This window comes from Sapajus apella, unplaced genomic scaffold (assembly GCF_009761245.1).
Source record: "Sapajus apella isolate SASKATOON/1434 unplaced genomic scaffold, GSC_monkey_1.0 scaffold38, whole genome shotgun sequence".
Lineage (NCBI taxonomy): Eukaryota > Metazoa > Chordata > Mammalia > Primates > Cebidae > Sapajus > Sapajus apella.
Window position 1 is genome coordinate 17,137,422 of NW_022436978.1, and position 11,789 is coordinate 17,149,210.

The 11,789-nt window shown below is 49.6% G+C and overlaps 1 protein-coding gene across 1 annotated transcript; it reads right to left on the reverse strand.

The window, feature by feature from the left end:
* Positions 1–215: 215 nt before the first annotated feature.
* On the reverse strand, positions 216–11,169 carry PSMD2 (proteasome 26S subunit, non-ATPase 2). Its single transcript, XM_032298414.1, has 21 exons — positions 10,500–11,169; positions 10,028–10,084; positions 9,493–9,657; positions 7,991–8,112; positions 7,586–7,810; positions 7,130–7,288; positions 6,830–6,974; positions 6,601–6,661; positions 6,202–6,348; positions 5,926–6,032; positions 5,602–5,729; positions 5,276–5,363; positions 3,424–3,586; positions 3,199–3,300; positions 2,860–3,005; positions 2,527–2,610; positions 1,702–1,870; positions 1,522–1,616; positions 1,217–1,343; positions 670–788; positions 216–559 (listed from the first exon to the last, which is right to left on the reverse strand). The coding sequence occupies exons 1-21, from the start codon at positions 10,632–10,634 to the stop codon at positions 377–379; spliced, it is 2,727 nt and encodes a 908-aa protein (XP_032154305.1). The 5' UTR covers positions 10,635–11,169; the 3' UTR covers positions 216–376.
* Positions 11,170–11,789: the final 620 nt, after the last annotated feature.

Sequence of the window (11,789 nt, forward strand, 5' to 3'; positions counted from 1 at the left end):
ATTACATTTACAGGTTTCTCAAGAGTTCTAAGAAAATGAAACAGAGGATGATTAGAAAGGAGGGGCTCAGTTCTTTCCATTCAGGAGAGGGGAAGGGGTCAGTTCTTTGTATCCAGGGCATCCTCCCTGCTAACCTAGACTCAGAGTTGCTCCAAACAATGCCCTCTCTAGTTTAGACTCCAGCTATGACACCCCAGAAAACAGACATGGAGAGACCTAGGGGATAAAGGTCTTTATTGAACAACATTATCTCACTCAGTAACAAAAGAGCAGGAGGCAACAATTCCCCCAGAAGTCTGCAGCTGTGTCTACCCTCGACAACACGATGCATGGCCCGCTGATACATCAGCTGCAGTTCAGAGCCCCTGGTGGTCACTTAGAGATCATAATTGGGGTTCTTCCGAAGGATAACAAAACCTTCCAGAATGGGGGTAACAGGAAGAAACTCCTCGGTGGCCAATTCTGCCCGTTCCCCGTGGGCCAGCAACACTGGGGTTGTATGTGTCTGGAACCCTGTGATGGTCTTGGGCTTCCCAGCCTGCCCCACCACATCCACTGCCTGTAGGGTGAGAAAATTGAAAAGGATGGAAGAGTAGCAACCGCCCACTGCCCACGCCAGTTTCAGCAAAGCAAGTGTATGTACATTCTCCTGTCTACTCAACCTCTTACCTGGCCCACACGGACAGACACAGGCAATGGCCGCAGCTCCTCATCGAATGTAACCAGCATTCGGGGCTGCATGGCAGCCACCAGCCCATACAATACATAGTGTGATTTGCCTAGAATAACTGAGGGAAGCAGACAGGACAAAAAGTTAACAGACGAAATGGCAAGCCCGGCCAGAACACTGAGAGCCCACCCCAGCCTTGGCCCTTTAACCGCTCGGTCATATGACGGAGTCCATACTCCTCCCATCATGTGCCCTCCTACTAACCAGAGATGCCCCCACCTCACTTTGCTTACAGCCCCTAGACTTGAAAATTGTGTTTCCCCAGTTACTTAGGAGCAGAGGCTGGGCAACATCATTCTCCAATCTCTTTGGGCCAGATCAAAAGTGTGTGAGATGAAAGTCTTATGTCACCAGCCCAAAGAACCTCAGGAACCTAGGAGTGGTACAGAGCTAACTTGGGTCTTGAACCTAAACTGCCAAAGTGGGCCTGGAAAGGGTGGAGTCAGCACTACATGCTGTGATATAAAACTTCTGACAGGAACTCACTGTTTCGAACATCCAGGAAAGAGACGAGCACAGTGAGCAGCCCAGCCACAGCCACTTGACTCATAAGCTGCCGGTCACTGTGGTAGGGGCAGAGGGTAAGTGTGCCCTTCCCTAAATGTGTCAGGCCCTGAAAAAAACAGAGGGAAGTAGAGGTGAGGAGTCATCACTGACGAGGTATCACCTAACCCAGCCAAACAGAAATCTGGCACTTGGTCACATTTTTCCTCCTAGGCCAACATTCCATGTCCTTCCTTCCATCACCGGATGCTTCCCCGGCACACTCTGAGAAGAGTTCTACTCTTTACCTGTGCTAAGCGCACCATGAAGAGGTTGTTGGGGTCCTTGGCATGATATTGAGCTAACTGGCGCAGCATCGCAGCCAGACGGGCATTGTTGGTACCTGAAAATGTTAAGCATTACAGAAGTGAAAAAAGGGGCTTCAAATCTTCCCCACTGCTTACGATCTTCTTCTGCCTGATACTTACCACTGCCCACCATGCCCATGGCAAAAATGGAGTTATAAGAAACTTCTGGATCAGCATCATGAGAGAATTTGCTTAGGGTATCCAGGATGTTGAGTCGTGGGTTTGAAACGGAGATGAGGGCCAGTGCTAGAGGTACAGCCCTCCGGAGTGTAGGCTCCCCATATCTCAGCTGATGATCCAAGAAAGGACAACAGTAAGGGGGATGGCAGTAAACAGGTGCCATTACAGAGTGGACTGGTGGGTAAAAGGGGGCCTTAGCGTCTGTAGAAAAGGTACCACAGGCCAGGCACAGTGGCTCACACCTGTAATCCCAGCACTCTGGGAAGCTGAGGTGGGCAGATCATGAGGTCAAGAGATCGAGATCATCCTGGCCAACATGGTGAAAACCCTATCTCTACTAAAAATACAAAAATTGCCAGGCACGGTGGCTCACACTGTAATCCTAGCACTTTGGGAGGCTGAGGCAGGTGGATCACGAGGTCAGGAGTTCAAGACCAGCCTGGCCAAGATAGTGAAACCAAGTCTCTACTAAAAATACAAAAATTAGCGGGTATAGTGGTGGGTGCCTGTAATCTCAACTACTCGGGAGGCTGAGGCAGAGAATTGCTTGAACTCAGGAGGTGGAGGTTGTGGTGAGCCCGGATCATGCCACTACACTCCAGTGTGGGCAACAGAGCAAGACTCGTCTCAAAAAGAAAGGAAAAAAAAAAAAAAGACACAGCAAAAAGACCACCTCTCCACCAAGAAAACCCATCAGAAGTCTTCGCTGGGGAACGCCAGGCCACCAGACCCAGTATATTCCAATTTTCTTCATGCTGTACTCACCAAATGGCCAAAGGTTCGTAGTGCCATCTCTGCACCAATCTCCTCCCCCATAGCAATAAGGGCAATCCCCAGAACAGCCACTCCCTGCAATTGAAGAGGCAGCAGAACCCACTAAGCTCAAGGGAATAAAAAGCAGTCACCTTGACTCAAGTCCCATCTGAAAATAAAAAGCCACCCTGTGGGGAACACCCTCACGTCTTACGTACAGTCTAATGCTATTTCAATACACAGCGATACCCAGAGGGGCTCTAGAGCAAAAACCAAACCCAGCTCCCCTGCATGCTTCTCTCTCCTCACAGCCAGACTGGGAACATGCCCAGCTGCCCTTAAGACCTGATGTGCTCCCATGTCGGCAGGGGCTTCCTTTTTGTCCTTGTCCTTCTTTTCCTTCTTGTCTTTGTCCTCCTCCTTCTCTTTGGAGTCAAAGTGTTCGCTACAAATGTGGAGCAGCTGCTGCACCTTCAGCACATTCCCAGAGCCTGCGGCAGGGTGGTGAGGAAGCATGGATAGAAATGAGAAGTTACCAAGGAAAAGCTTTGGAAAACAGTAGAAGACTAAAGAATCTGCAGCAGATCAGAATGAATGAGAAAGGAGAAACAACCTAAAAGTAAGGACCAAGAAAGAAGTGAGGAGTCACTGGGGCGCACAAGACAGCCTCATAAAGACACGGACCTGCATATGCACACACATCCACCAGTGTGTTGGCAAAACTGCGGAACGGCTCTGACACAACCTCCAGTGCAGCTAGGATTGCCTCGATGGCCTCACCCTTCCCTACAGGACAGATTCAAGGGGTCAAAGGATACTTGCCTCCATCCAGCACAGCCGGACACATAAACCCTCCCTGTTGTATCCAGTTACCATCAGCCCTTCGCCCAAAGTGAAACATCTCCTCACCCAGGTGGTTGAGACCCAGTCCAAGAGGAAGCCAACGAGCATAAGTGTCCTTGAGCTCAGTCTCTGACTTCTCCATGATGGTCTGAAGGATGGTAGAAGTTACATCTCCATTGCAGGACCCCACTGCTATCATTCCACAGGCTAGAGCTGTCACACCTGCCACCTAGAGGTAGGAAGCCGAATTACACACAGGAAGTTATTAAAACACTTAATGTCTTGATTCAAGATACCCTATTCCTACAGTCCACTGCAAGATGTTCTCCTAATAACATTAGGTTACAATCCCTTTCTGATGGCAGATCAAAAAACGATAGTAGCCACTATTCATTGAGTATATAATATATGCCAGCCACTACACCAACTGTTTCACTTATTATTGACATTTAATCCCCATCACCTCAGGGTCACAGGTCCTGAGGCTATCCCCCCGTTTTTTTGTTTTTTTTTTTTTTTTTTTTTTTTAGACAGTCTCGCTCTGTCACCAGGCTGGAGTGCAATGGCACAATCTCGGCTCATTGCAACTTCCACCTCCTAGGTTCAAGCGATTCTCCTGCCTCAGTCTCCAGAATAGCTGGGACTACAGGCGAGCACCACCATGCACAGCTAATTTTTGTATTTTTAGTAGAGACGGAGTTTCACCATGTTGGCCAGGATGGTCTTGATCTCTTGACCTCATGATCTGCCCACCTCGGCCTCCCAAAGTGTTGGGATTACAGGCATGAGCCAGCGCGCCTGGCCGTTATCCCCTTTTATTATTTATTTATTATTTATTTATTTATTGTGAGACAGAATCTCCCTCTGTCGCCCAGGCTAGAGTGCAATGGTGCAATCTTAACTCACTGCAACCTCTGCCTTCCGGGTTCAAGAGATTCTCACGCCTCAGCCTCCCCAGTAGGGTATTACAGGTGCATGCCACCACACCTGGCTAATGTTTTGTATTTTTAGTAGAGACGGGGTTTCACCATGTTGGTCAGGCTGGTCTGGAACTCCTGACCTTGTGATCCACCCACCTCAGCCTCCCAAAGTGCTGGGATTACAGGCATGAGCCACTGCACCCAGCCTTATCCCCTTTAATTAATGAGAAAAATGTGGCCTAAAGAGTTTGAATTACTTGTTCACAATCATACTATTATAAACAGAGAAGGCAAGATTTGAACCTAGTCTTTCTGACTCTAAAACCTATGCCACTAGCCACCATACTATATTTAAGGCTAGACAATGACTAAAATACTGAGGAGAATCATCGACCCCAGGCTGCATTAAGTTACACTTCACTCTAGTCCAAGTAGTCTCTCAGAGACCCCAAGGGATAGAACTCAATACTAAAATGTTAACTCTTTTTTTTTTTTTTTTTTTAAAGACAGAGTCTCACTCTGTCACCCAGGCTGGAGTGCAGTGATGTGTTCTCAGCTCACCATAACCTCCACCTCCAGGTTCAAGCAATTCTCCCACCTCAGCCTCCCTAGTAGCTGGGACTACAGGCGAGCATCAACATACCCGGCTAATTTTTTCTGTATTTTTTGGTAGAGATGGGGTTTCACTATGTTGCCCAGGTTCGTCTCAAACTCCTCAGCTCAAGTGATCTGCCCGCTTCAGCCTCCCAAAGTGCTGGGATTACAGGCATGAGCCACCACACCTGGCCTAAAATGTTAACTCTTTAGCCTTAAAACCACCTGAGGCTTAGAATCTCAGATCAAGGGGTTTCACTGAGGTGACAGCCCCTGACACACACACAAACAGGCATGTACACGTATGCACACATGCACACATACTTCTTTGTCATTATTTATCACAGAGGAGGGCTCAAAGCGCCTTCTCTACTTACTGCAAATGCTCTGCAACCTTTACTCACCTCCATGCTAGACTTTGAATCTCCCATCACAGGCAGCAGCAGTGTTAGGACATCTTCACGATTTGAACCAGCATAGGCCAAGCCTAGCCTGCAAAAGCCATGGAGAGGCGGTCCCATGGATACAGCAAGGATATCCAAGGATACACCAAGAAGAGAACAAAAAGAGGACCGGTCATTCATTCACCATCTCAACAAACATTCGCCAAGAGCCAAATACCCAATACGCACAGTGATAGCCCCTGGCAATACACGTGAAAAGGGCCCAGTTCCTGTTCTCCAGAGTGCACAGGCTGAGCACTACCAGAAAGACAAGCGAGGAACCTTACCCAAAGATGGAACCAAGTCTCATGGTGTTGCTGTTGTGGAGAACATAGTCTGAGAGCAGTGCCAGAGCAGGGTCACACTCATTCCGGACCCCAGAGTTCACTATGCCACAGGCAAGAAGAGCTCCTGACTACAAAGAGCAAACAGATTCTTCACTCAGATACTCTACCTTCCTCACCACAAAGGATGCAACATGGGCCTCACTGCAGCACCCGCCTTAACTGGAGATTAAAAACTGGGCAGACCTCATCAGTGAGAGAGAGGCACTGCTAGGCACCAGAATACAGAAGGGGGAGTCCCCATGAGCAGGCTGTATCCAGACCAACCTTGATATAGTCCTCAGAGGAGTACAGGTACTTGTCAATCTGGGTGAGGCCACCATCCACATCCCACAGCAGAATCATGCCAAGGGATGCAGCTGCACTCAACATTCCTATACCAAGGAAGAATCTATTAGTCTGAAAATGGCCCCATCCTGAGGATCCTGTTATTGTAAGAGCTCTCCCATGAAATGCATGGTGGATCTAGTCGGATTATGGCTCCAAGAGGACAAAAGGAGTGATCAAAGCACAACAAAAGACAAAACGGGAACAGAATTATACCGTGGTCCTTGTTCTTGTAAAGCCATTTGTTGCCATCATCTGTTAGCAGCTTGTCTTGGCCAAAAGCTGCATTCACAAAGCCATTCACAAAAGAGGAGGCCAGGTTCATGCGGGCAGAGTCCACCTGAGAGCCACTGCCCCCAAACCCTGCAAAGGAGAGAAAGGAAAAGTAAGGAAAGGTTTCAGGTAGGACAAGAAAGAAACATAGCATGGCAGCTGGTCTCTGGTTCTGAGCTAGTCCCTCAGTATCCTGTAACTATATCCCCAAGCAGTGACCCAAAAAAAGGTTCATGGGAATTTTGAGCTCAACAGGAGAAGCATGTTGGCCAAGCCATCACTCCCAACACAAGGGGCCCAACTACAATCCCCCAATTCTCATACATAGAGAGCGCTACTCACTGCTGTTCTCTAGGTGAGTTTTGTAGATGTCATCGGGCACCTTGGGCTCCATGATGTCCAGCTGAAGAGAAGTCACAGGGTCACAACTGCTCCCCTAGAACTCCCCCAGCTGTCCCTTCTGCTATCCCACTGAATGGTAATTCTAATCAAGGAGAGTCTTGTCAGAGGGACGTAAAATGGAAGGCAGAATTACAACCAAAAGGCCTCGATGAAAAATGAGCAGTCTCACCTCCCGAGCTAAGGCCAAGAAGTTGCTGTTAAGCTGTACATTGGACATGATCTCTGTCAGGTCCTCATATTCCTCTACATCTTCACTCAGCTCCAGGAACACCCCATGCCGGCCTAGCATGAATGCCATCTGTTTCTGTACTACCCTGTGGAGAGAGCCCGCACATCTGCTCACTACAGCCCACTACGGGCACAGGAAAACACCCTCAAGCCCTCACCGGAAACTATAGCTCCCAGCTCTTCATGCAAATTCCCTAACTGTGGGCTTATCTCTTCCTTTGCCAGCTTCTTCCCTACATACACGTCCTTGCAGGAGGTGAAGATGTCTTCTACCAACTCCATGTCATTGAGCATCAGTGCCAATCTCAGAGCTTCAGGGAAGCGGCTAAACTTTCGGAACACACCCAGGGCACAACGCAGTAGTGCTGAGTTCTCAGGCTCAGGCACGTAATTCACACAACTACAAAAGCAAAAGTAATAAAGAATTCAGGAAGTCCCACACACTCATTTTCCCCATCGGATTCACTTACCCAAAATAAACAGTGAATACCTACTATACACCAGGCACTGCGCTAGATGTTAGAACTACTAAGAAGACACAAAGTCTCTGTCCTCAAGAAACTCACAGACATCAACAGATTAACTACAGCACGATGCTATGCTTGAGGAAATGCTCTGGCAAAATAGAGGAGGCAGAGTTGAGAGAGAGGTGCTGAGGAGGGCACACCTGCCACCCATCCCTACCGTGTTCACTCACCTGGTGAGATAAAGGCAGACCTTTGCATATGCATTCTCATCAATGTCCTTCTCCAGCATGTCTACCTGCTCAATTTCCATAAGCAGGTCGCAGGCCTCATGCTCTGCATTGTGGGCCATGTTATAGGGGACGATTTCCTTCACCAGAGTGAGCAGTGGCTCCCGCTGTACCTTCTCCGCGTCATCCAGCTCCTGCCACTCCTTAGCCACTTCTCCTGCCAGATGCCTACAGATACACCCAGACCATTAAGTACAGCTTCAGGGGATGCAATTCTCTGTGGGTCAAAAAATACAGTGTCTGGGAAATTCAATATACAGATACTCCAAGATAGATAGTAATCTGAATTCTAAATTATCTTAAGAGACTCAGAGCCCCCTTCAGATTCCCAAGAAGAAAAGATCTTACCTGACATACTCATGACCCCATGATGCCAATTCCTCCTGGGAGCCCACTAGCCGATACTTGAGGCACTCGCGTTCCCCACTCATGGTCATGGCCAAAACAGAGATGATGTCAGCAGCAAAACGCTATAAAGAAAACATTCCTTTGAAGTCAAACCCAGCAGTCCAGCATTAGGGGAGCATGCATTATGGAATCAAGATCATTGTCTCCCAAATTAACTATGTATATAGTACTAAAAATTTAACATGTTATCTAAGTCAAACCTCATAAAAACCAAGGTTGGTGTTGCTATCTCCATTTTTTTTTTTTTTTTTTTTTTGGGGTGGAGTTTCGCTCTTGTTACCCAGGCTGGAGTGCAATGGCGCGATCTCGGCTCACCGCAACCTCCGCCTCCTGGGTTCAGGCAATTCTCCTGCCTCAGCCTCCTGAGTAGCTGGGATTACAGGCACGTGCCACCATGCCCAGCTAATTTTTTGTAGTTTTAGTAGAGACGGGGTTTCACCATGTTGACCAGGATGGTCTCGATCTCTTGACCTCGTGATCCACCCGCCTCGGCCTCCCAAAGTGCTGGGATTACAGGCTTGAGCCACCGCGCCCGGCCCCTCCATTTTTTTTTTTTTTGAGACAAGAGTTTTGCTCTTGTCACCCAGGCTGGAGTGCAATGGTATGCTCTTGGCTCAATGGAACCGCTGCCTGCCAGTTCAAGTGATTATCCTGCCTCAGCCTCCTGCGTAGCTGGGATTACAGGTGCCCGCCACCAAGTCTGGTTTTTTTTTTTTGTATTTTTAGTAGAGATGGGATTTCACCATGTTGGCCAGGCTGGTCTTTAACTCCTGACCTCAGGTGATCCGCCCACCTCAGCCTCCCAAAGTGTTGGGGTTACAGGTGTGAGCCATCGTGCCTGGCCACTACCTCCCTTTTAAATTAACACAGCTGAAGGGTGATAGACAAGGGATAATGTGGAGAAAAATGAAGGCTCTTAATTTTAGTTTAATTACAATTATAAACTATTAAAAGGTTTCAAGCAGAAAGGACCCACAACCAAGAAAGATCAGGATAGGTGCTACGTGAAAGACAGACTGTGTAGGAGAAAAGGACAAAGGCAAAAACGCCAGTTAAGAGGCGCTGCAACAGCCCATGCGGAAACTGAACATCTCCAGGATTAGGGTTGTACCAGCAGGCAGAGAAGTGACTGAATGTGGAGCATATTTTAGACAAGAATATACATGGGAGAGAAGGAAAGAGAAAAATCAAGGTTAAACATAAGTTAAAAATAACCCATGCTAATGAAACCCTAAAGTCCAACACAAATGACAGAAACAGTGTCTTCTGAGAAGTTGATGATCCTCCTCTCAGCTCCTTTGTGGACATTTTGACTATGATGAACTCTGCTCAAATAGATCAGGCCTTAGGTCTATCAGGCTTCCTGTGACTCACAATGAGCCCCATGGTGTGGGTAAAAAGAATTCCTAAACGAGGCCTCGCCAGGTTTGAAACAGTTTTACCTTATTCTCCCCAGGGGCCATGTTCTCATAGATTTCCTTTAGTTTGCCATAGTGTGGACGCAGAAATTTGAGAGGCTTGGGCACTGAAGTCATGGAAGTCGTAGAAGAACGAATCTGCCTTCGCAATTCCTCCAGCGCTGGTCGATACAGGGATGTGTCCTTCTCCTGATCAAAAGATGATAGGGCTCAGACAAAAAGGTGTCACACCCCTCCAAGTCATAATACGGAGATATTTAACTTAACAACTCCCCCAAGGAAATAGCTGTGTCTTATTCATCTGTGATTCCTTAACTCCCTTCACCCTGCCTGGCACAGAAACAAATGACCCAAGTTAAGGGCTAGGAACTCTGCTTCTCCCACAAAGAAAGCTGCAAAACTGTACAAATACCCTTTTGTAATTCTCCTGCCTCCCAACATCATCGTTAACACTGACACTAAAATACAGCCCACCGCGCACAGGAGTTGCCTCAAAACGGAATAAAACAGGTGGGAAAGATCCAAACGTGCACCGAATCATGTTAACATCGTGACTCACCCCCAGTCGTTCCACGAGCATCTCCAGTTCATCTTGAAGCTGTTTATCCTCCTCGGACTGGAGGATTGGGAGAAACAAGCTCATGAAGAGAAGGAATCCCAAAGACGTCCTCCTCCCACTTACCCGGGGCAGGTGGACGAGGAAACAGAGTAGGAATGGGAAGCCGTAGTGGGAAATCAGCCTGGGTTCTGACCCAGGCTCTACCTGAATGCCACTCTAGGAAACGGAGGTGACAATGACCCGCCCGAGCCCACCTCACGCGGCGGTGGTGAGGGTTGGTGGGGACGGCAGAGGTGACAGCGCGGAACGGAGAATGAGGAGCAGAGAGGCAGGGTGCCGGGAGTCCCGGGGGTCGCCCCAACAGCCCTCTCCCTGGCGCGGTGGGGCCGTTGGGAGTCGGGGCCAAGGCCTGCGGAGCCGCCGTGACTCAGCCCCGCGGCCTCCTCCGCCGGCTCTCCGGGCCGCGCCTCACCAGCTCCTGCTCTTTGTCCTTGTCCCCGGCATCCCGCCGCTCCTTGCCGCTCGGCTTCTCGTCCGCGCCGCCGGGGGCCGCCGCCGGGGACTGCTGGGGCTGCACCGGCGCCTTGTCCCGACCTCCTTCCTCCATCTCCGCCGCTACTGCCCGCTGGCTGCGCGCGCACCCGTTCACACCTCCCTTTTTCCCAGACGGCCTCGCGCGCGTCCGCCACGGCGCCCCGCCTCCTCCAGAGCCCGCCTGCGACCGGAAACGCCGGGGCAAGCCCCGGCGCGCGGCGCCCGACCCACATTCGCGGCCTGAGAGCCCCGCCCTCGGACCCCGCCCCCGGAGGCCGGCGAAGACTAACACTCCCAGCGTCCCCCGCGCCGTAGGCGCCACCCGGCCCCCTCCTCCCCGGAGTTTCCTGAAAGCCGCGGGACTTCGCCGTGTGGCGTTTGGGTACGCTGGCTGCTGTGGGTGGGCGGTCTGCGATCCCGGACACCGAGTTTTTCTCGGCCGTAGGTTTTTTTCATAACGGTGTAAATAGAACCCACGGTGACACTCCAGTTGGCTGCGTGGCGCGACAGACAAACGAGAGGTCTTGAAATCCGGGACGCTTGATGGCCGCCTGTTTAAACTCCGCGTTAACTGTCTAGCCCACACCGCTGTGGAATATTAACTTCATTTGGTGGTGGCGGTTTTGAGACGGAGTCTCGCCCTGTCACCCAGGCTGGAGTGCAGTGGCGCGATCTCAGCTCACTGCAGCCTCAGCCTTCCGAGTAGCTGGGATTACAGGTGCCCGCCACCACGCCCCCCTAATCTTTGTATTTTTAGTAGAAACGGGGTTTCACTATGTTGGCTAGGCTGGTCTCGAACTCCTGACTTCAAGTGATCCGCCTGCTTTGGCCTCCCAAAGTGCTGGAATTACAGGCGTGAGCCATCGCGACCGGCCTGTTAACGTCATTTGATATTCCTCGCCAGTTTCTGAAGGAGAGTACTCTGCTCTTCCCGTGGCTACCGTTTTAAATCCTTTGGGGAGCCAAATGCAGTAGAAGTTGCTCAATAAAGTCCTGTGCTCCTCGCCAAATTCTGGAGCTAAAAGCAGAACAAGACAAGGTCTTCATGCTCTTCCTGTCTTCTCGTCTTTCCCTACTTTATATCAGTACTGCTTTAAAGTGATTCCACGCACTTCTTACAACCTTTTGAGATTGCTAGGGTTATGTCCATTTTACAGAGGAGATATATCAAGTACTAGAATCAGGATTTAATTTATTATTTATTTTTTTGAGCTGGAGTTTTGCTCTA

Coding starts and splice junctions, on each gene's coding strand:
- PSMD2 (XM_032298414.1), bottom strand. CDS start 10,634: ATGGAGGAAGGAGGTCGGGACAAGGCGCCGGTGCAGCCCCAGCAGTCC. Junction 7,811..7,990: donor TGGGGTCATGAGTATGTCAG/GTAAGATCTTTT, acceptor GTGTATCTGTAG/GCATCTGGCAGGAGAAGTGG. Junction 1,617..1,701: donor CATGGGCATGGTGGGCAGTG/GTAAGTATCAGG, acceptor TAACATTTTCAG/GTACCAACAATGCCCGTCTG.